General features: G+C 48.0%; 1 protein-coding gene and 1 pseudogene across 1 annotated transcript; one reads left to right on the top strand and one right to left on the bottom strand.

Moving 5' to 3' along the window:
* Positions 1-397: 397 nt before the first annotated feature.
* LOC125364318 lies at positions 398-571 on the bottom strand (annotated as a pseudogene).
* A 7460-nt stretch (positions 572-8031) lies between these two features.
* Positions 8032-13252, top strand: Cbln2 (cerebellin 2 precursor). Its single transcript, XM_048363408.1, has 3 exons — positions 8032-8394; positions 11219-11338; positions 11551-13252. The coding sequence occupies exons 1-3, from the start codon at positions 8032-8034 to the stop codon at positions 11746-11748; spliced, it is 681 nt and encodes a 226-aa protein (XP_048219365.1). The 3' UTR covers positions 11749-13252.
* Positions 13253-24530: the final 11278 nt, after the last annotated feature.

The raw sequence follows: 24530 nt of genomic DNA, 5'->3' as shown, positions 1-24530 counted from the left end.
TCCATTAGTGGATCACCATAGCAGTGAACAGCAGCAGAGTGTGGGAAACTAAGAAGACAGGAAAACGCAGGACACCCAGGTCCTCTTCATGTTCACACCTCCAATGTCTCCATTTCCTCCTGCTTTGTCCACTTGCAAATCCTTTCACCATCTACTAATAATGCAACAGGCTGGTGACCAAATCCTTAACGCATAGATTGTGGAGAATGAGAAACATCCAAACCAAAACTCTATGCTAATTCTACGTATGTACGTACATACGTATCTACCTCCCTCCCTGCCTGCCTGCCTGCCTGCCTACCTAGCTTGTAAACTGCTTGTTGGCTTGTTTAAATGAAAAGGGGAAAGTGGGTGCTTCTTGCTGTCCCCTCTGTATTTTGAGGGTCACATTTCTTTCCAGGGGAAAGCATGAATGCAGTCACCCACAACCACAAATTATGCAGTTGAGTTTCCCACGTATGGGTAATTTACGAGGGGCAGCACTTCCGAAGTGCAATGGAAAAGGCTGGCCCTGGGAAAACCACCTTTGTGATCATGGTCTTACCTGGCATCTCACCTGCCAGGTAAGTACGAGAGTCACATTTCTATTTTTCCAATATGAAGGTTAGCATTCATCATACAGAAATGGTTGTTTGAATTACAGAAGAGGCTGTTAATATGTCTACCTTTTGAAAATGAATATAGCTATTAGCTGTTTGTGTGATTGGCTACTTTAAACTTCTTTTACTACAAGTGTTCGCTCCTTTAATGACATGTGAATGGGCACTGAAGTTCAGAAAACACAAAACCACTTAGGCAAAAGAGGAACAAAATGGTAAGAAAAGAGAATGTAGGAAGTAGACCCTAAGTCCACCAAACAAAATAAAGTGTAGCAAGCAACACCCAAAAGCCTAACTTTTCTATATAAAAGATCTGTAGAGTTGCACAATCAGGGAATCCATTCCATTCCAAGATTTGGACAATTTAGCTCTTTAACAAAAGCAAGAGCTTTCGTTATATTAACTTACATAGAAAATATGGGTTTTACATACAAAGTTGTACTCACATAATTTCATGGCATGTATATAATGGGACCACCTCAGCATGTGTTACTATCAATAATCAATAACCAAAACTCTATGACACAGCTCCTTCACCTATGATTATCTTCTGAGACTGATACATCAAATGTTCTTTATGAAGATATTAATTCTTTAGCAATGGCGTAGGTTTGGAAAAGGCATGTGTAGAAGAACAAATGTTGTAAGGTTTTCTATCTTCCCACTTCCGTAATTATAATGCATTTCTGTAACTGGTATCCCATGTATTTCAGGCAAGACTAAGACTTTTCATAGGTAAAGAAACAACAAAAGGAAACACAATATCCCAATGGATGCCAATTCTCTAGCTTTACCTCAATATCTTATGGCCAGGCTGGAGAAATATAATATTTCTATAAGGCAAAAAGTAACAAAATAGAAATACCTTTAGTCTAATTTTACCTTGGTGGGTTAATTTTTAAAGCAATTTTCACGTACCTACTGGTTTATTTTTAGTCATGAATGGGTTTACCTTTCAGGCACTTCTGAAGGTGAGTGTGCACTTAGCTGTAGTTGTGTGGTTTGGGGACATGCAAAGGAAATTTAGATTTTTAGGGTAAGATCCCATATCTCAGAGAAAGCATTGGAATTAAACTTCCCTAGCAACAGGTGCCCCCCCCCCCCACTCTGTACACTGGGCCCAGAGATAGGAATTTTCATGATCGTAGTAAGTCTTCAAACCAAAAGGCTAATGCTACTGTTCTCACCTTCAGGACAACTCACTTCCCATCTCTTCAAAGTGTATTTGTAGCAGGCACTTAAATTGGTTTGGCAGCCATGCATTAAACCCTAGCATTTTGGCTTCCATTTTGTATTTCACCTTTCTTGAAGCTGTTCATTCCATGGTCACAATGCAATCAATCACCTTTGGTTCCAGAAAGAAAAAAAAAAAGGAAAATAACCAACCCACCATAACAACTTTATGACAAGGGACTGGGCCTACTCCTATGGAAAAGCAGAGTCTTGCAGGACAGATCACCCCTAAGTAAGGACAAATTACCCCCAATGGCCAGATTATACCCTGCAGCCTGATTAATCATTTCATGGGAATAAACTGATCTCCTCAAATCATGACAGCAGTAACTACTTCTCTGGAATGCTAGAAACCCAGAACCAAGATCATGGAAAACCAGAGCACACTCATAACTAGACTCAAACTGAGCATACCTTTGCTGCCTGTCAATTCTTCTACTTATACCCAAAGTTCTTACCTGAACCCTTAAGATGGCTGAAGACAAACCGAATTTCATCTTCCCAGGGAATCGTGTGAAATAAAAGACTCCTTTCTTTCCAACTCATTTTCCTAATAAACTTTCAGAACACTTTCTCTCACTGGATGCAAGGACTTATGCAGATAGATGTGCAGAACGAACTTCTAGTAACCAGCAGGAGAAACATAATAGAATCATGTGATGCTAATGCATAATGGGCACCCCAGTCAATTGATCAATTAGTAAATATATGTATCCCAATAGATAAAGATGCCGTGCTGGATGTATTGGAAAATGCTAAACAAAAGAAGGTGTGGTGCTTGCTTGCAACTTGCATGACATATAAGCAATCTTCCCGTGGAAGGCAATATAAGCACAATAAAGAAGCACAAATAATATGAATGTTAAGAATATAACCATATATTATTTTAGGGAATTGAAGACACACAGAAGATTTCCAAAGTTATTGAAAGAATTCTTCCTGGAATGTAAAGCAATTTGCGTTACAATATTTCCCATAAGGCACGCTTTTTATTTTAGTATTTTTGAAAACTATATAAACATATTTCTATTTGCTTAGGGCTCAGAGTCTAGGAAACTTAATCTGAATATCACTTCAGCAATGAAAAGGCTTGTCTGTCTTTATCCAAGGTCCAACTTCAGAAAGTCTACTCCACAATGGCAGATGTGAAAGTTGATTCTCCCCTTGCTCTGTGAGCTTTTGGCACCATCAATCAGCTCTGTCTGAGCCTTTTACCTTTGGTCCTTACGTCCAGCTGTGGTTAAAGCTGTCTTGGGACAACTGATGGTTCTGTGTCTCCAATATATTAACAAATTAACAAAAGTTCATGCTTACTGGAAAAGATGAGGCTTCTGAAGGGAAGCCATTCTCCAAAGTGAGTTTATTATGTGTGAGTCCATGTGGCTCATAGATGTCTAAGTAGAAGTCCTTCAAATGACTCCTCAGGTGTTGGCTAACGTTTTCCTAAGAATACAAGATTTGGATCTTAGCTACTCCAGAGCAGCCTGAAGTCCGGTCGAGGCAGCTGGAATTGAGGTGACACAGAAGAATGTCATCTCCTTAGAGCACTTTACACAGATTCCAGGAGGAAAAAGCATGGCCTCGTTTCTTTCCTATTGAGTTGGACGCGGTGGATGGTGTGTCAATACAGATGGTCGGTATCTCGTGATGCAAACTAGTGAAGCATTAGCTGGTGAATTCATGAGTCCTAGAGGCTTCCGGTGCCTGCCTGGTCAGGGGGGAAGACGGACATGTGTCCAGCTAGCTGATTCTCCAAGTGGCCAGAGCCTGGCTTTCACTGAGGGACTTGGATCATTTGTTAAGTGTGTTTGTTCCTGAACCTTGGTTTCTGTGCAGAGGATGACCATATTTCTCTTAAAATTTTAGGACCAGCATAAAATGGCTTTTATGGTAGATTGTGTCACACAAATGGCTCCCAAGGGACAGCCCGCTCTTCTCAGTTTGGCCCATCAAGTTGCTCCCTGGCACCAACCAGTCCTGGGAGAGTTGATTGGACATTCTTTTTGGAAGCGTCTGGCGATCAAGAGCTCATCGCAGTCATAAAATAATGCAGTCTCTGCCTCTGCCAAATGTCTTCGGAACACACAGCAGGAGGGAAAAAAAGGCTTTATTGACATCCAGGCCATGAAAGTGTTCGATTTACTTTACGTTAGGTTAAAACTTCCCAATCTACGGTTTACTTGCAAGTCACTCACCCTCACTTGGTGATGAATGTGCTGGTCCTAGACCAAAACCACTACAGAATCCCGGTCACACTCGGGGCCTGCCCTCTCCCCTCAGCGACACTGCATGCATTATATCACATGATACTCTCAGAAATACCTACAGTTAGTGCACACCAACCCAAAGTTGCCACAAAGCGTCTGAGGAGATGGAAATGCTGACATCTCTGGTGAATCATCTCACAGTTTACACAGGCAATGAATTATCACATGGACCCCCATAAAACGACGCAATTAAACCAATCATTTTTTTAAATTTATGAGAGCTGCCACCTCCCCGCTCTTCCCTCGCTTCATTGTTTCATGACCCTTGAGGAGTCAGATATGTCTCACGGGAAGGACAAAACCGCAAGGTCCCCTGCCTGTGCTCAGCAACGGTCTGGAAGCATAACATTCCAGGAAAGCAAAATGTTTACAGACCTGTTAGTCTCCGATGTGCTTCAAGACTGCTCCAAACACTCTGTAAGTAACAGTATTATTAACTGAACAGAAATATGACATTTTTATGTGAGCATTTACTGGAGAACATTGAAGGGTAATGATACTTGTCTATCACCTCCCATAAAAATTCTCCATAAAAGGTCTTCACTTACCCTGCTCTTAGCATGAAATCAGGTTTTAGGTAAAACACATGGTTGATGTGCGTGAGGTCAGTATATGTGACAACTCCAAGATGTTAACCAGCAATGAAAATACAAAGAATACAGGCTACATCGGTGATGTTATATAATTAATTACTGGCATATGTAAAAATAAAGTTAGAATCCGTTCAGTTCTATGGTGAGTTATTGCTCAGTAGATTAGCCAAGAAATTTTTATCTATGAGACTAATCCTTCATGCCTGGGGACCTAAAGTCACTTAAGCAAGCATTCGGTCCTGTAATAGCACGACGGGCCAAGCTGGCTTCGGCGAGCATGTCATAAACACGTTGACCTACAGTACCTCACTTTCACTGAACACAGTTCAGACAGGCAGGGGTTCTGGAGTTGGTTTTTGGGTGCAGCAGAAGGCATGTCTCTCTGAGAGGCTCTTAAGTCACTTCCTACGCCCACAGGAAACGTGGGGTCTCACCTAACCGCGTGCCACCCCGCTTGTGCGCACCTCCAGCCGGCCGTCCACACCTCCACTCCCCTTCAACAGATGGGGGCGCGCGGGGCACCGCCTGCGCCCGGGCTTCCGGCGGCTCTGGGCTAGATAGATGGGGAGAAGCGTCCCGGGAGCCCCTAGAAAGGGGCGTCAGCATCCCCAGCCCGGAGCGTGTCCTGCTCTGGGGTGGAGCCGGCGGCGCGGGACCAGGGTCTTCCAAGCGAGGAGGCCTCGTGGTGAGGTGTGGAGGGGCGAGGGAAACTCCCGCCATCTGCCCTAACGACTCGCAGCCTGCGACTGGAGATGCACTTCTGATCAGCCTATCAGAAAATGGTGGCGTGTGCAAGTCCAAGAGCGGAGCCTCTGTCAACTGCGCGGTTGGGGCTCAGGTGCTAGGATGCCCGTCCACGACGGCTCCAGCCGCGTTCGAGGCGGGGACCGCGACCGCACCGCCCAGCCCCGGTGCAGAGGATCGTCGCGGGAAGGTGGGTGCCAGGCTGCCGCGGCTCCGGGCGCCCCGGAGCCATCCCGCGCGCTGCGGACATCGGGAGACGGTGGGGCAGCCCGGTGCCGTCCGTCCTTGCCTTTCTGCAGGGGCCAGCTCTGCTTCGGGGGGTGGGATGGGGTGGGGGTGGCAGAAGACCTCCCTAGGGATGGGCCCCTGCCTGCCCCCGCCCCCCAGCGTCCGTTCGTCCGTCCGCCCGCCCGCAGCCCGCGGCAGGAGCGCGCGCGGCCCGTAGGTGGCGCTCCGCGTCCGTGCCAGCGCGCCTGCCCGCGCTCCGGGCGCAACGCAGAGCCCCGCGCGCCTCCCCGGGTCGCCAGAGCCCGAGCCGGCCTCGGAGTGACCGAGCGCGGCGGCGGCGCGAGCGCTCCCCGCCGGCCCCGAGCCTCCCCGGCGGGCGCCGACGCAGAGCGCGGGCGGAGGCAGCTCTGGAGTCCCGGCCCGAACCTGGCGTTCCCGGAGCGCGGGGCTCTGGAGCCCGGGCCCCGCGGCCGTTCCACCCCGCGTCGCTTTTTGGTTTTGTTTTTCGTGTTTTTTTTTTTTTTTAATTCTCTCTCCATCCCATTTTGCTTCGCTCCCGTTCGTTTTCCGCGATGGAATAATCTGGAAAGTGTCTCCCTCACGATGAGCGTGGCCGCCCTGCGCACGGTTCAGACGCGGAGGGAATTTGGAGACGCGGACGCGGCTTCCGAGGGTGCGCGGGTTTGGAGCGGCATCTAGGCGGACCCCACCCGGCCGCCCAGCCGCCCGCCCGGGGCGTTGGGTGAGAGCGGGGCGTGCGCGGAGCGGGCGGGCGGCCGGGCGGGGGAGCCGGGGCCGGGGGCCGGGGGCCGGGGGCCGGGACCTGGCCGCGCGCGCTGTCCTTGGGGGCGCGCGGAACTGAGCGCTTTGGAGAGCGGAGGGGAGGCCGGGTCTGCGAGCCGCGCGGCGGGCGGGCGGGCGGGCGCACGGGGTGCGGGAAGCTGGGGGACCCCCCCACCCCACCCCGAGGGAGCGGCTGGGTGCGGGGGGCGCAGAGCCGGCCGCGGGGCGCGCGGGGCCGGGGCGTGGTGCGGGGAAGCGGCGGGGCGGGGCGGGGCGGCGCGGTTATTGGCCGCTCGCGCGCGCGGGGAGCAGGGCCCGCGCTGCCCGCCGTCCCCCGCCGGCTCCCGCACGCCTCCTTTCTCCCCGAGCAGAACAACTTGGTGGACGGCTGTGCTCGCTCGCCCGCCCGCCCGCCCGCCATGGAGGTCCTGGGTAAGCGCGCCCGGCCGGCCGCGCTCAGGCTGGGCAGCGCCGGGGTCGGGCTGGCCTGCGGGGAGGCGCGGGGAGGCGCGGCGGGCGCGGAGGCGCCTCGGAGCCGCGGCGGGCGGCTGCTCGCCGTCCTTCGGGGAGGACCGGGCGTTTGTTGAGAAGCAACTTCTGCGCGCGGCCGCGGGGAGACTTCTGCCCGGCGGCGAGGGGAGGCGCCTGGGCTTCTGGTTTCGGGACGACGGAAGGCTGGAATAACCGGCGATCTCGCGGTGGCGAGGCCAGGGCCCCGGTGCCCGTGCCCACGGGGCGGCGGGCAGCCCACGCCCCGTAGGGGCCCCGCCGATCGCCGCCAGGGATCCGGAGAATGCGCCCAGCCCGGGGCTCCCGCCTGGGGATCCTGAATCCAGGAGGTGGGGGGGGGGGGCGGTTTAACCCCGGGCGCAGGCAGAGGGTGCTTGCCTCGATGGCCTCCCCTGCGCCCCGCGTCGCCCCCTCTTTCCTTTTCGTCTCACGCACCCCGAGTCCTGGGATTTGCGTTATGAGTGGGATTATATATATATTTATTTTTTTTCCTTTTAACAAAATGGATTGCCTAAAAATATACTTCCCCCGGGGTGGCGGGGGTGGGGGGGCAAGAGGGAGAACGGGGAGTCGGTGGCGGGCGGCGGGGCGGGGCGGGCACGGGGGTGACAGCCACGGCGGCCCTGAAGCCGGGGGGAATCTGGGGTTTGGCTCTCGCCGGCGTCTCGCACCCCGGCACCCAGGCCGGCCGGGCGGGGGGCGGCGCTGAGGACCGGGGCGGCTCGGCGCGGCCCCTCGCCTCGTGCGCCCCCCGGGCCTCCCGGAGCGCGGGCTTCCGCGGGACCCGAGGTGCCACCTGGGGACGGGGGAGGGGGGGTGGCAGCGCGTGGCCCCGGGATCCCCCCACCCACCCCCCCGGCCTCCGCTCGCTGGCTCCCCGGCTCCCGGCCCCCCGGCTAAGGGTCGGGTTCTGTCCTCCAACAGGTCCGCTGGCTCCGTCCTTCTGAGCAGCCCCGGCCTCGACCGTCCGAGCGGGGCGGGGCGGGGGGGGACCAGGCCCGAGGCGACTGCGGGCCCCGCCCGTCCCCGCGCCCCGCGCCCCGCGGTGGCGGCTCCTCCCACCCCGCAGCTCCGATGCGGGTTCCGGGCCGGGGTCCCCGCGGCTGGTGGCTGACCATGCCCGGGCGCCGGGGGGCGCAGCGCCACCCGGCCGACGGCGGCGGCGGCGGCTGCCTGGGGGCGGCGCTGGCGCTGCTGCTGCTGCTGCTGCCCGCCGGCTGCCCGGTGCGGGCGCAGAACGACACGGAGCCCATCGTGCTGGAGGGCAAGTGCCTGGTGGTGTGCGACTCCAGCCCGTCGGCGGACGGCGCCGTCACCTCGTCCCTGGGCATCTCCGTGCGCTCCGGCAGCGCCAAGGTGGCCTTCTCCGCCACGCGCAGCACCAACCACGAGCCGTCGGAGATGAGCAACCGCACCATGACCATCTACTTCGACCAGGTCAGCGGCGCCCCGCGGGCCGGCCGGGAGCGGGGGTCCGCGCCGCCCCACCGAGTGGGGTTCTTTGTGCTGCTTCCCCCGCGCGCGCAAGCCTATAGATCCACGCTTCATCTCCCATCCTCTGCTTTCTCGTTTTCTCTCCCTCCTCCCCGCTCACCCTAGCTTGTGCAGACCTCCAACCCTCCCCCCCCCGCCCCTTCTTGGCACTCCCACCCAGGGTTCCCCCGATTGAAACTGGGGTTTGAAACTCTCCACAGGAAGCCGCGGCGCTCCCCTTTCCTCTGTGTGTGTGTGGGGGGGGGCCCGCGGGTGGGGTTCTGATGGAAGGTTTGAGGTCAGCCACATTCATGTAAAACAGGAGCCCACCGTAGCACGCCACTCCTGTTCTGAAAATACGCGTGCGTTGCTTGCCTCCCGGGCTGGGCTGGGAAGAGAGTGTTTATTTTCAGGAAAGGTGAGTGTGCGCGCACACACGCACCCCACAAAATGATGTGCAAGTATACGACAGGCAGAGTAGAATGCAAGGCGTACAATGCACACACCCATTCCTTAGAGAGTATAAATAAGTGATGGCTGTGCTGATATGAAAATAAACAGCCATTACTTAAGTGCTTTCAGCCACTTAACTTCTGCGGAAGTTAGGGCCAGAGTGATGAGGCCTTAGGACTCCTGTTCTGGGGGATTGCGGCTCAGGGTTAAAGGGCATGACCTTTTTGTGCATGACCTCTCCAACTTGCTTTTCTGTCCCCCCCCAAAAAAATAATTGCAAATATTGAAGTAGTTTTTAAGGACTTTAGGCAATTAAAACTTTTTGCTAATATGCTTGCTTTAACAAAACACTAGAGCTCAGGGTGTCACCGCTTGCCTCTTCATGCGAACCAGGGACAGACCGACTGGCTGAAGACAAAGGCAAGCCCAAACAGATCAGCCTTCACCCCTGCCTCTGCCCGGGCAGTGCGCTCAGGGTCACACACATCTAACGGCTTCTCTGTGTGTGGAAGAGTGTTTGGTTTTGGTTTCCTGCCATATGTTTTTATTTACCAGACAGAAAGCAATCTATTCACTTCCAGATAAGGGAAAGACGAGTGAAATGGGCATCCAGGAAACACAGTCTATTAATAAACTCCTTTTAAGGTGCTACAGTTGCAATATAACTTATTTCATACTGGCCAGGGCCTTCATCGTTTTCACAACCCTTCACATCCACCATTTTGGTTGGGTACCCAGAAGACTCTGAGTCAGGCCAGCATCAGGAGCGGTGGATTCTGATGGTACAGATGAGCTGGGGTTACCTGGGTCCATGAAGGGGTAACTGAGGCTCAGTCTTTGGGGCCTAATGGGTAGCCTTCCCTCTGTAACAAAGTCTGGACTCCCCATCTCCAGAATGGAAAACGGAGTCTCCTCAGCTGAGGGGAAGAGAAGAAGCTGCTCGGAGCGGATGGGCAGATGATGCTTTATGCTTGTGGGAGGCATGGTGAGGGGCACTGAGCAGACGGCCTTTGGGGGACTGAGAATTGGCAGCCGAGGTGCTTTGTTCTCAGCAGTGGACAAGACTCTATGTGAGAGACACCTGCTCAAGCCGTGGGCTGTGCTGCTGCATTGCTTCCTGCACAGCAATGGTGCTGGAAGACACCCCCCCTCCCCACCTCCCACTCCCCCACCCCCGGCCTGGGCCTACTATGATTGCCCGCAGCACACCCCACTGCTGCGGGAAGCTGCATGCTATCCGCCCATGATGAGTGAGGGGGAGAAGCGAGGGCGTTATTTTCTGATCACGTGACCAAGATCTAGAAGCAAAGGATTTGATACTGGTGTTGACTCTTTCTTTCCAAGACCCTTAGCCTGCCTTTGTAACATTGTAATTGTGTGGTGATTGGTGCATCAAGAAGAACAGGCATAGAAACCACACCAAATGGCCAGGTTCTATCTTCACTACAACCCCAAGAAAACCAGGTCCTTTTAGCGGGCCTCATTAGCTTCCAGCTAGCTCTGCTCCTGACACTGGAACTTTCCTCCCCCTTGTAGTGGTAGAAATTTACCACGGTCATGTGGTCTGTCAGCTGGGTGATTCTGCGGTTAATCTTGCAGGCTCCCGATTCCCTTAGTTTGAGCTCTGGGTGTCCAGCCCACCGTGTCCAGTCTATTCAGACTTAGCCACGGGAGTAAACGAATCCTCCCAGGAGCCTGAGCCGAGGCAGGGGAAGCAGTGCTCCTTCACAAAGCCCTTCCACTCCACGTCCGTTTCAGAGTGTCTGCTATGCGCTCCGAGGGCCTGGGACACACCGAGAGGAAGACCTCACAGAGTCTGCCCTCGTGTTGGGCGGGCACTTGATCTCACAGAAGTGACCTCACTGAATTGGCCTCTTGCTCCCTCGGCTCTTCTCTCTCCATTTGGCAAGGGCCTTGTTTGTTAAGCAGTGCATTATGTTGTGAGCCCTATGACCACAGTCCCCAGAAACAGGCTGGATTTACAGTTCATTTCCTGACTTTACTGTCTGCCTTCCATCTTCTCCCCCCAACTCTCTCTGCCCTGCCGCTCCACATAGAACATTCACGTCCACTTTCTGAGGCCATAAATAAGATATATGCTCAGATCTTTACTAATTAGAATCCATTACAGTATCTGTGGGGTGTGTTTGTGCTGTAGTGCAGTTTGACCTTGGTCACGCCTCCTCCCAGAGGACAGTAGGAGTGCAGAATTGCTCTGGAGACTCTGGGCACCAACCAGCCAACCCCGTGTCAGTGGTGGTCATCTGAGCGGGAGCAAATGCTGGGTTGAGGTGAGGCTTCAGATGTCAGCACCACGTCCCCTCTTCTCTTTCAGGTTCTAGTAAATATTGGCAACCATTTTGACCTTGCCTCCAGCATCTTCGTAGCCCCCCGCAAAGGGATCTATAGCTTCAGCTTCCACGTGGTCAAAGTGTATAACAGACAAACCATCCAGGTGGGTAGCTGTGACCACTGGGCCCTAGCGCACTGTGTGAGAGTTGCCCGTTGCTGAACGGTGGGGGGTAGGTGGGGGGGACTGAGGGGTCAGTGAGCTGTGCTCTGAGCCGGCTGGTGGACTCCCAGGGAAGGACAGGGGAGTTGGAGGGAAAGAGGGCGCAGGCTTGCGGGCTGCAGGCGGTCTGCTGAGCCTTCCCCTCTGCCTTACAGGTCAGCTTGATGCAGAATGGCTACCCAGTGATCTCGGCGTTTGCGGGGGACCAGGACGTGACCAGGGAGGCGGCCAGCAACGGCGTCCTGCTGCTCATGGAGAGGGAGGACAAGGTGCATCTCAAGTTGGAGCGGGGCAACCTCATGGGAGGCTGGAAGTACTCCACCTTCTCCGGCTTCCTGGTGTTCCCACTATAGACGCCGGCCACTCGGTCGGCGGAGTGGAGCTGCCGTCCCCGCCCCGGAACCGGCCTTCCCTCCGTGACACCCCGAACTTGCCCGCCAAGGACAACTCGTGTGTAACCTCCCGTCAGGATGTGGCAGTAGAGCGACTTCCTTCGAAAGCTTCGACTCGTCTTCTGACTATGGACACTTCCTCTGGAACCTGGCCTCTCACTAGGGTTAGGTGACAAGGTCTTCAGGAGAGACGAAACGATCCATTTGAGCGATTTGTACCTGTGATTGTAAAGTCCATAGGGGATTTTCTTGTCGGGACGTCCCTTCTCCTTGTTTGTGCGTTGTATCCCTGTCCAGAGGGCAGGACGCTGCCCTCCCCAGGATGGACAGCCAGTTATGGTCGGGGCTCAGAGCAAGACAGCCCTGGCCCAGTGTTCTGTGTGTGTCTGTGTAGCCTTAAGAACCAAGAGCGGCTTCACTTCCATTCTGTATTGTCCCCTGGGTGGCTGGGAGGACGGGGAGGGGGCGGGGCTTTGTGAACCTGTCAACAAGTGCTTTATCCACAGAAGCAAATTTTGCACGAGGATCGGACTGCGACTCTTTGTTTTGTATTGTTTGTGTTTTTTCTTTTTTCTCCCAAAGCTTCACTTTTCTTACCAGGCTTGGCTCTCCCTCCTCTCTCCCACTTTTAGTTTTCATGCTGGGATGGGGAAAGAGTAAAGCGGCTGGCTGTGGAATTCATGGATGAGATCAAAGGACACGAAACACAAACCTGCGTGCTTGGTTTCTGGATGGGACCACACCACACACCAATGAACTGTCTCTCAAAGTTGCCAATAGCCAATGGACCGTTTTGTTTTTTTTTGCTGCTGCTGCTGCTTCCTGAAATTCTCTGATGCACCTTTAGAATCCGCAACCTGGATTTTGCTTTATTTTTGTAATTTATACTCTGGGATCCTTTAAGAACCTGGCGTTCCTGGGAGGGCTTGAACCCGATAAGTTGAGTGGAGCTGTAATCACCAAATCCTGTAAACACCTGTCCGCGACTGAGTGTGTCTCCGCAGTGAGTTTCATTTCCTTGGGATCCACCTCGGAAAGTGAGCCCAGGGGTCGGGTGCAGCCAAGAGAGAGCCTGGTCCCCTCTGCCTCGCAACTCCCTCTGGTCTGCCGGGAACGGGGATGTGTTGTGACACTCACTCGCAAATGCACCTGGCCAGAAGCCACCTGGAAATCACCAGCATGGAAGGTACTGGCTGCTGCCGCTAACCCAAGAGTGGTTTTACAAATCTTGGCTTGATTGGCACCTGGTGTGGCAATGTTTCACGAGGTAGCTGAGGGTTGTTGGGTACAGGATTTGTGTGCCAAGGAAATGTCACTAATCCCAAAGCAATCAAAGAGACCTCAAACCGGATGTTAATTTGTCCTTTGTGTAACAGTGTAACCAAAATATTGATGATAAAACTCATAATTTAAGATTCAGAATAAATGGGTTTGATGTCTGGTTTGCTTTGCTCCCTCTACACTGTCTCCCGCCTAAGAGGAACTTAAATAGCAAAGGCATGGGGATAGCGTGTTTCTTGAAAAAAGAAAAAAAAAGCATACAGACGACAGATACTGTGTGTGCAGCGGCAGAGGTGGGCCTGGGTGGCTGTGGCCCGTGTAGAAACCATCAATTTAGACTTTTGTATTTTTCAAGATGGAAACTTTGGAGGAGATACATAAAACAGCCCTCAGGTTTTATGGGTAGGTGGTTCACTCTTTATCGTGTCTTTGGTCTGGTATAAGCATGACCTAGCATTTCAGTCAGTGATGTCAGCAACACACACACACACACACACACACACACACACACACACACACACCAATCAGCAGCATTTGAGAGCACTTGACTTCTGTGTGAAGATAGAAAAGTCCTGGATTTCTTTTTCAGTTAGCAAATGTAGTGTGTGGGGGGAGACAATCTATAGTTTGATTAAAGTTCCATGGTTCTCCAGTGAGCAACAGAGTAGGATGCAAAATTTAATTGAAATTCAAATACTGTTGTTGGTCAGGGGGAACAAAACAATCAACCCAAAAGGACCATAGGTACTTGGACTCTGTGACTAGAAGATTTTCCTAAACCTGAGCATTGTTTATGAATGCTGGCAACATAAACAGAAAGGAGCTGGTGTCCTCTGTTTACATTAATCTTGTTTCCCTCACATACTTAACTTTGTGCCCAATTTAACGTAAACAGGAAACCTACTTCAGAAGGATTTCTGCGTACTTATGTCCTTCATAAGTAGCTACTTTTATTACTTATATAAGTGGTCTTTGGCATTTGCACTTTTATTACACACAGATTACTATTGATTTATACTGTATAATAAGGTATTAATCTGACCAGTCTAAAAATAAGTATATTCCTGGAGTTTATTTCATATTAAGGATAAAACTGGGTAAATGATTCCACCACTTCTTTCTCTCCTTTCTTGGTATAAAGTAGCTCGAAACGATTTCGGACTCAGGCCTTCAGAGAAAATGTCTCTGAAGTTGGTCTACCTGCATCTGCCTGGCCTGTATTTGGCTAAGCATCTGAGCCACATGAAGCTCGCAGCCGTGGTCTTCAACACCACACGGTTCAGAGGAGAAGTTGAGTGGTGGGGTCCTTCCACAGTCGATGTGCGTCATGTGCCGAGCATGAGTTCTGCAGCCTGTACTCAGAGCCCTGGTCTCCTTGTTTGAGGAGGGGACAGTCATGCAGGGGGTCAGCCCTCCCAGGGGGCAGCAGCGAGTTTCTCCCAGAAGGGCTCATCAGGGCACTGTGTGCCCAAGGCAGAGAGGGTTTGGGGTTCCCCAGGAAAGCAAGCGGTGTGGTTTATGAAGAGAGACAGAAGGACACTTGTGCATGAAAGGACATTTCCCTAGGTGTCAAAAGATCCTCAAAGCTGTGGTACGACACTGAGGTGGCCTTGACTTTGATTTTTAAGGGTGATTGATCACAGTGTCACAAACCACACCTTTTCATTTCGTTCCTTGCTCAGTTCTGCCCTTGAGCTCCTCGTGGGCTCGCGTTTCTCTTCCAGTGTATACTGCCAACATTTATCAGTAGACAATTAGATTTTATGAAGCAGGCAAAAATGACAGTATGATATGTGTAATTAATGTTATGGCATTTTTGGTAGTAGTAAGTTGCCTTGGTCAATAAATGTTAGTTTGGTCAATAAATGTTAGTGCTTTTCAGGCAATACCATTTTATAATCTTTAAAATATATTCCAATTTAAAAATACAGACTCTGTTCTCGATTCCTGAGCCTTTTTAATCTTAATATTGTTTATATATATATATATCTTCATGTTTAAGTGAAATTACCTACATTTCTATAGGATAGGCCTCACAGAATAAAGATGATAAAAATAACTATTGGAAACTCTTGAGCTGTGAAGAAGTCATTTAGATTAGCTTGCCTGAAAAAATTAGCTAAATCTAGTTATAGTGGACATTAGAAGTAATATATATATATGTGTGTGTATATATAGATAGATAAATAGATGTATCAAAGCAAAAGTTTTGCTGAATATTTAATTTTGCTTGCCATATCTTCTTGAGCTCAAGAAAATTACAGTATACACATACTTAGTAACAGTTACCTATGTACTGTCTGCGAGTGAACACATGAACATATATAGATGATCTTTTAAGGTGATAATGTTATTTTTCAAAATATATGGATTGGCTACATTCTCTTAGAATGTGAGAGGAAAATTTGTGTGACAATATTCTGCAATATTTTATAAGTAAATAAATGTAACCAGGATAATTTTGCTATGAACAAAGTAATGCTGCTTATATTTCTATAGCATAGGAATAATATAATATCATAATGTAAACATGCAAATGAATGAAAGACTCTTTTACGTTATTTTCAGGATGATGAAAATGTTTGGGAAATCATAGAATCTGCAGGTTGCATTGAGTTATCCTAAAGAATTATCTACAGACTCTCTAAAAAGACCTCACTTCTATAAAAGGCAAAGCCAGTAAATTAACTGTTGAATTGACATGTGCTGTGCTTCTTTGCCTTGCTTATATAGAAATTTACTTGTCGATAAGATGCTAAGTCCAAAGCTGACACTTGGCTACTAAAAGGGGATATTACTAAGACATTTAAAACCTTGAAGAACAAGCTGATAAATTCTCATGTGAATCTCAAAATTATTTGTCCTCTCAATTAAAGAGCAAGTGCACTAAATGTGCTAACGTGAGGTAACAGGCAACTTCCTTTTGGTTTTATCCTTTTACTGGTTCTGTGCTTTGTAGCTCTTTTCTCTAATACATTGTGAAGAAATTAGTTGATGACGGTCACAATTCTTAGTGAAGTCTGTTTCTGCCTAGACTTAAGCTCTCTCTCTCTCTCTCTCTCTCTCTCTCTCGCTCTCTCTCTCTCTCTGGTTTAATATATATGCGTGTATGTGTATATATACACATATGTACACATATACATGTATATACATATTCACCTAAAAGCATAGTTACTGCTTTTTCTTTTTGGCAGATGGAGCATTACAACTCATTTAAAAAGGTCTCTTAAGTGTTCTGTAGCATGGCTCTCTGTGAAGCAATTGGACAGAATCGATTCCTTCCTCCCAAAGGTTAGAAGCCATTCTAAGCGTGCTTTAAAATGTCCCTTGAATACAGACTTCAGAAAAGTCACCCATCTGAGTCTGTCTGAGGACATTGTACTAAAGTATGAATCTTTGGGAAATGATCTTTCCTCACATTCTCAAACCCAGCAGGGAAAGTTGAACTTTGTGAGGGCAAAGGCCCGGCGATATTACCTCCTCCGGATACCAGGGGCCCCATTTCATCTTCCCCAGTGGGTTTCGGCTGTGGACGTCCATCTCAAGAATGGCTTCGGGGTCTAACGCGTCATAAATCATCATCTTCATCAGCTCGCCCGCACACGCTCCCTGTGTGGAGTAAATGAGCTCCTTGACAACTTAATTTGGAAAAGAAATCTTCATGCCCACCTCTTAATGCCTGCAGCAGGCCTCCCCAGGGCTAGAACGGTGCCTTGCACTGGAGCTGGTCTGGCAGGCGGAGGAGTCTCATTACGGAGCCTCCACCATCTTTCAGCTTGACTGGAGCTGCCTTCAGGATTCTCATTGTTCCCTCCCATTCTTCAGGAATACTAGTTTTTCCTTTTGGTTTTGTATCAATTTGTAAAAGACTTTGGGGAGGAGAATGCTGGGAAGCATTTTAGGGTGCTGAACTGTATTGTCTACTTTGCTTGTCTCGTTCCTCTAACTTTATTCATTTAAAAATGCTGGAACCAACCTCTTGGTCCTTCAAGATACCCTACAAATTGTACATCTTGTTATTTCTGTGGCCTTTTACTAAAAAAAAAAATAGCACACTATGCCAGGCACTGGTGGCTCACACCTGGAATCCTAGTTACTCATGACTCAGATCTGAGGATCGTTGTTCAAAGCCATCCTGAGCAGGAAAGGCCATGAGACGTTTATTTCAAATTCATCATGAAAAAATCTGGAAGTGGTAGAGCCCTAACCTTGAGCAAAAAGTCTTAGGGTTAGTGCTTGGGCCCTGAGTTCAAGCCCCAGGACTGGCACGCGCACGCATGCACACGCACACACACAAACGCACAATGCATATTTGTGTTGATTCTGGGCACATCACTGTTATGAAACAGAATGTCCTAATGAAATAAGTATCTCAAATATAATTAAATAACATTTGGCAATCTCTTCTTATGGCTAAAAAAATCTTTTATAATATTAGTACATGGAACTTAAAGATTCCATCTAAGAGTAGTACTCTAGCGAACATTTTACCTCTGAGTTGCCAATTTTTTACAATCTTGTAACTATTAGGCCGTAAGTGCATAGCCTCTGAGAGTAGCCTACCGCTGTAAAAATGAATTTAGGACCCCAAAATGAAAACATGATGTCTTTCCATTCCCCAGTGCCGTGTCAGGGTGTCACAGAGTTGGTTCTGAAATGATAAACCCCTCATGGAAGGGACCACTGTATTGTTTATAAAACTTGATCTATTCATCGGGGCAAAGTACAGACACTTCCTTTGCCATCCACAACATCTTGTTATTGCTGCTGGCAGTACTGAGAAAGAAATAAAGTCTCTCGGTGTGTGGCTAGAGTTCCCAGTTCTTGTGGTGGAGACCCACCAGGAGGAATGAGTCTGGCTGTGAGGGATGGGAGAACCTTAGGAACCTGAAGTCATGCTGACTGAAGGGAATGCAAGCCGTCTCCACAGTCCTCATTTCTCCAGCATCCCAACCCCTTGTGTCTAGCTCTGAGCGGAGCCCCGCCCCCTCCATCCCCAGCATGAAGAACGTGGGTGCCCTGACACGCCTGTGTCTCTAGGTTCACTTCCACTCACATTGTTATTTCAATAATTTGATCTGTGTTTTGCATTTTACTTCTGGTATTCAATCTTAGGAATTTATTTCGCCAGAAGGTGGAAATTACATCTGGTCTCCCTGACAGACAGAGATTGAGAACTGTTGAGAATAATTAGGCCATCTGGTGTGATAAATCCAATAGAAAGTTATGATCAGTGGATTGTGGCCTAGTCTTCTCTCCATCCCCTGCATCTGAATTACCTTGGCACAAAACACCGGCAGGGGAGGGATTTTAAAAGGAAATTTCCACATCTCCCCAGTTATTAGCAGGCAAAAGGCTTGCGTGCATCAGACCGTGATGATTAGGGAAGACGTATATTCCCCGAAGGCCTATTGCTTTTTAAAAATTAAAAAAAAAAGTCTCAAATATACTGTACCAAGTAAGGGATGTCATGTGATTTTACTTGGGATTCTCACCAATTCCTGAATATGCTCGTGAGAAGGTGGTGCTTATTTAAGTGAATTTATCCTAGTGAAATATTGAAAGGATTTCTGATTTACCTTACTTTATTTTCTTTCAGCATTGCAGAAACATTTGTTTCTGACAGGAAAAAAAAAAAACAACCAAAAAACACTCAAAAACTCCCCAATAGATGGCACTGCTGGCGTGATTTAAAACACTGGGTAATGAGTATGCAAAAAAGCTCTGGAGAGGGGGTCTCGGGGAACTCCCACATATCAAGTTAGAGCTTTGTTTTTGCAAAATGCAAATGGGTGTAATTGCACAATTTTGAGACTTCAGAAAGATTTCTTGATGTTTTGAGGTCAAGGAATTTATCCTGGCCCCCAATGTTCATATCTCAAACATCTTCGGAAATTAAAAAAAAATGCAAGCAAAATAGACATAAAGATGGCTGAATGCTCTTCCAAGTTTCTGACTCTAAGGGCAATGCAACGGCCCATCTTGTCGTGCAAGTCTTCTGCCAACAGCCGCTTTGTCCAGCAGACCAACGTACAACAACTGGGTAGTATCACTAAGTACATGTTGGCAGTTATTTAAATAACACATCGTGAAAAAGTGCAGTCTCACAGGCTGCAGATATTAAATGAAGCTCTTTTACAAGGATATCAAATATATTGCAACTGCTGCTAAAATACAAATTTACTAAGCTGCTTGCATCAGAAACAATCCGATTTGAAGTTTGGTCTCCCCATTGTTCAATCTTCATCCCCGTGCAGAAAATGGTCATGGAAATACGTTTCCCTTTATTCCTCTTGCTTTAAAGTCCTTCCAAAGACAAACTCAAAATAACCCCCACATGCAAGAGCGGTGTGTCTTTTATAAAGGACACGGGATTCCTGGTTAGAACGAAGCTAAGTGCAAACAGTAAACAAGTCTGAAGAAGTGAATCAGGAAGTTCTCTAGAGATCACACAAGCAGCATGCTCACAACTCAAATAATGGAAGGAGAGCCCATGAGGTTAAAAATAGGATGGCAAGAGGTTGCGCGAAATGCTCTGTGTGTGTGTGTGTGTGTGTGTGTGTGTGTGTGGTGTGTAGCTGAGGTTTGAACTCAGGCCTTCACACTTGTGCTCTACCTCTTGAGCCACACCCAACCCATCCTCCATTGCTCAGAAGAGCTGACCTGGAGGGAGGTCAGCCCCGGTGTAACACACCCCACGCATGCAGCTTTCATTGCACGGGGAGGTGAGGCGATTCAAGTAAAATCTCAAATGAACATAAAATAAGTTGAAATGTTCGATAGATTTTTTTTTCCCCCATAAGATACTGATAATTTTCTTCAAAGATTAGTTGGGACAGATTAGTTCAAATTAAATACTCTCAAGCTTAGTGGCCCATAAGATAATCGATGTTATTCTCTCATGCTATTACTGAAGAACATGTTGCTGTGGTTTATTGATAGTGTTTTGGCATCAGAGATTCTGTGTGTGCCAACTCTGGTGGTTTTGCTTTTAGTTAGAAAACATCTAAGAGTTCCCATAACCCAGCAGTGGGTACCGTGTCTTGTCAGGCTACAGCCACAGGCCGGGGCTGGGCCTTCTCCTCAGAAGGCAGGATAGTTCCCACTGGGGCTGTTCCAGAAAGGGACTCTTGGCTTGAACTCCAAGAACATGCACTTGGCAATTAAAATAATTCTGGACTATTAAAAATTAATATGTCAGAATGTAATAGAGCATATTGAAAAATGCCGATATAAAGATGATGTATATATGAATACGACAGGAAGATAAGTGATAAGTGGATGACAAATAGATTCATATATTAGAGGAGAGATAAATGGTAGATGAGATAAACTGATAGATGTATAACTGATTGGTATATAGATGATAGATAAATAATGTTAAATAAATAGATGGATCAATAGATTGGTAGAGTAGATAAATGATATTGATGATGATAATGATGATGGTAAATAGATCATCTATGGCTGAATAGATACATCGATAGATTTGGTGATAGATGAATGATAAATATACAGAAGATACACTAATATAGACATGCATACGTGTACACATGATGGCAGATACATGGATACTACTTTAACTGCATGGTGGTTTGATAGTGACAGACACTCTCTCCTTACCTAAACAAATTCTTCTGATCCTATTTTCGTTGAGGCCCCTTCTGGGCCTTCATTAAGTACACAGCCTAGTCGTAGCAGGAGTCTGTAATCGCACATGGCATTCCAAGAGAATGGAGGGGCTCTCCAGACCCAAACCGCTGTCCTGGGAGCCAGCAGGCAGGACTTGGGCACTAGGATTCCCAGGATGTTGCTTCTCGAGGGAGTCCGGGTCCACAGTCTGAGAAAGGACCTCCAGGGTAGACATCTCTCTGGCTCTTTTGGGGTAGGAATTAATGTCTAGCCTCGGAGCAGGAATTTCTAGCTCCATTGTGAAGCCCCTACTTTGGCAGCTGGCTGAGGTACCACGTCTCCCGGCTGTAAATGGAGAGGCTGCTTAGAGCCCCTGGCTATGAGAGTAAGTATAGGTAAGTGTGGACATATGAAATGTGTGCCATCTCTCTGTCTCTCGATGCTATTAGCAATTAACTCATCAACCCTTCTAAAGAAGCCCTACTCCAATGCCTTATGGCAATCAATGCTTATATAAATTAAATATTCCTAAAAGTCCCAGAAATTTAGCAATTTACCCAAGCGTCCTTCAGGTCTTATTAGTCAGTTTATTAAAAACGTTTTTGGACCTCTTTTAAAGCTTAATATTGATTGCTCATGAATTAGGTTTTCTCTGTCCGAATAAATTTTCTTGGACTGTGTTCTGTGGTCAGGAAGTTTTGTTTATCTTTAGTCTGTTCAGAAAACAAGAGTCAGTGTTTTATGAGGGTGATTTCTTGTCTTTTATGTTGATGATTTTGTGCTTGATTATTTAAGAAAATTTGGTCTTCTGTTGTTTTTTTTTAAACAGAATTTGCGTGGCGTTTTTGTTTGCACCTGTGCAACATCTGCATGTATTCTGAATTACTTTTATTATTACTGTGCTTCAATAGGAAGCTTAACTAGCATTGTCCAGTGGTGACCCAGGGTCTTATCTTACGGAAGATTCCAACTTGTGATATGTTTCACTAGAATCAACTCCCACACAAGCTCTTCTTGATGGAGAGCTGGTTGTGAGGTTTCCCACAGGATCCTGAAATATACCAAATGGTTTGTTCTCTCATCTTGGAAAAGGAAAGATGCTAAAGTCAGGAGGTGTATGTGATCTGGGGACACCCCAATAGGAAGGGATGCTTAACTATTTCTCATTTATCCAGTAAATGTTACTAATTAAATAATTCAGAAATTAGGTGAGGTTCATAGGCCAATTTAATATACTCTAAATAATACATTTATTTTTGCATAGTGGTGATTTCAGAATGTATCTGTATCTGTCTGTCTGTCTATGTCTGTCTACCTACCCATCTCCCTGTGAAGTGAAGTCTTAAAATCCTTAACGGAAGCTACTTTTCAGTCATCCATGAGTCAGTTTGTTTTGTTTTCATGTCCACTTTTTCTTTTGGTGGAAGACAGGGCCTTGCGCTTGCCCTCCTCTGAGCCATGCTTCCAGCACTTTCAGTACTGGTCATTTCAGAGCGATGGGCTCCATCCCTTCCTCAAGGTATCGGAGCCACTATCCACCCACTTTTAGGCTTGTCATCGTGGAGCTTGCAGGCGCAAACCACTGTGTCTTCGCTGCCTTTTGTGGGGGCCGAACCTCATGGGATTTTCAGCTGAACCTCAGTCCTCCCAATCTCAGCCTCCGAGATGATTTAGGAGAACAGGTAGAGCCATTATGCCCAGGGGCGTTGGGAACTCTTCTACTCAGGTTGGCTCTGAACTGCAATCCTCTGACTCTCAGCCTCTCAAGGAGGTAGAATTAGAGGCCAGGGCCACCAGCACTTGTCTCTTTCTCTCTCCCCCTTCTCCCCAAGCATTTGTGGTGAGCTACTGGGCACAGTACTTCCTCTTCACTTAACAGGAAGTGCTGAGATTACTGGATAACTCTGTCAGGCACAGGTGCTCTGGGAGCAGGCATTTGATGCTAGGCTCAATGAGGATTTGCAAGACTCCAGTGGAAATACTGAGGGATTCCCCCAAACCATGAACCCTGGACTGGGCAGAATGGGAAGCGAGTACGGAAGCCTGAGCGAACCAGTGAAGAAGTAGTGAGGCTTTTGTTTGGGAAATGGGTGGTTATTTAATGATCTAAGTTCTGGACATAACAAACTCGTGGGTTTTCAGATTTCCTTTTCAACGACCACTTACAATATTCAGTAGATGACACATCTATAAATAGAAATTTAACATTTAAACTTTCAACCCCGGCTAATTCCTCCAGAATTTAGAAACACTCACCGGTCTTCCAGAATTTGTGACAACCCCACCATGTATTTACTGGCTGGCTGGGTATAATCAAAACTTTGATTTTGATGTCATATTCGAGAATGATGGTCAGTCTGAGGGACTTAAAGTCGATTTTCTAGAGCCAATACTTACAAAGATCTCTGGAGAAAAATAACCTGTCTCCTGGCCTATAGGGTTCTCTGCAGTGGGATTATATATGAGAAGTTTCCTGGTAGAATGGAAATCTAGGATATTTAGGGGTGCTTGAGAACACAGAAATTCACCTATTTCACCAGGATGTGGAATCAAATCTGCTGTTGAGTTACTGGCTTACCCTTCTTTGATTTACCCCGCGCCTTCTGTCCAGAGCCGAGCAGCCATGCCAGTGGCCTCCTCCCATCATGCACAAGGCCTCCATATCTCCTCTTTCCTCCCAACATGTACCACTTTCCAGCTCCCTAATTCCTTTGCAAGCATGAACAGGAGTCTACCAATACCTAACTGATAATTTTCCACAGACAACACAATAGAAATGAAGTCACAGGCTGGTTAATCCATCATCAGCACACAGCAAATGTGAAAACAGCAGAACCCAAAGAAGAGAAGGGCTGACTGGCAGATGTTTGCAGGTGTCCAGATGGCTGACGTTCTGAAAGGAATACAAAATGGGGAAGAATAAAGTGGTCAGAGTGGGAGTCCTGGGGACTAATGGGGAGGGGGGGGAAGGGGGCTGGTGACTGATGATGACAATGTTTGGACTTAAATGAGTGCAAATAATGGCACCTATGCTGAATGCAGGAAATTGAAAACCTGCATGACTCATATTTTACTCTTTTTTATGATATGATCACTTTCAATTCTCTCAAGCCTAACTTACAGGTGGAAATATTCCATAAAATGCCATTATTCTTAACATGCATGTTTAACATCAGTGCCTTTATCACCATTAGGATACGTGATACTCTGTATATGTGTCTCAAGTACATGAATTACATTTTCCCTTTAGATCACAATTTGACAGAACTGAGTTTTAACTTTCCACAAGTTTGCTGGATGCTTCCCCCTGCTGAACAATATTGCTACCCTTCGGAAATTAAACATAAGGGAATAAGTTTGTACGTGTATATGTTTCAGGTCACACATTACCAAGTGCTCTGCCACTGAGCTACAGCCTCAGTGCAGAAAATAATCATCTCAGAGTAGTTCTTTCTTCTATTGATGACACTTTTATAGAACCATTAACATTCTTATGTTGTGTAATTATTGTGTCATCTACTTTGTCTTACTCTTTTATTTTAAACAAAAATGTTCTGCACCTTAGAAACATTTCAGTTCTGGTTTGTAGAAGAGCTATCAGCAATAGGTGTCAATTTCATGGGCACCGCACCTCATGGAGGTCAGAGAGAAGAGAGGCTCCGTCACGGCGTTCTGGAAGAAGCATTTCATCTTTCTTCCTTTGGGTCAGGCTCACTTCACTTCCCTCATAGGGAATAATTAGCACAGGTTTAGACTAGTCACAGCAGAGGATCACAAGAGCCTAATAGCTATGCCCCTATGAATGCATAAGATGATGCTATGTGAAATGA

This window comes from Perognathus longimembris, chromosome 15, assembly GCF_023159225.1.
Source record: "Perognathus longimembris pacificus isolate PPM17 chromosome 15, ASM2315922v1, whole genome shotgun sequence".
NCBI lineage: Eukaryota > Metazoa > Chordata > Mammalia > Rodentia > Heteromyidae > Perognathus > Perognathus longimembris.
Note: the sequence above shows the minus strand (reverse complement) of the source record. Positions and strands in the feature narration are given on the sequence as shown.

Bases quoted from the DNA above. Each gene is read 5' to 3' on its own strand.
- Cbln2 (XM_048363408.1), top strand. From the start codon at position 8,032: ATGCGGGTTCCGGGCCGGGGTCCCCGCGGCTGGTGGCTGACCATGCCC. The intron at 8,395-11,218 runs GTCAGCGGCGCC...CTTCTCTTTCAG, and splicing joins TGACCATCTACTTCGACCAG to GTTCTAGTAAATATTGGCAA. The intron at 11,339-11,550 runs GTGGGTAGCTGT...TCTGCCTTACAG, and splicing joins ATAACAGACAAACCATCCAG to GTCAGCTTGATGCAGAATGG.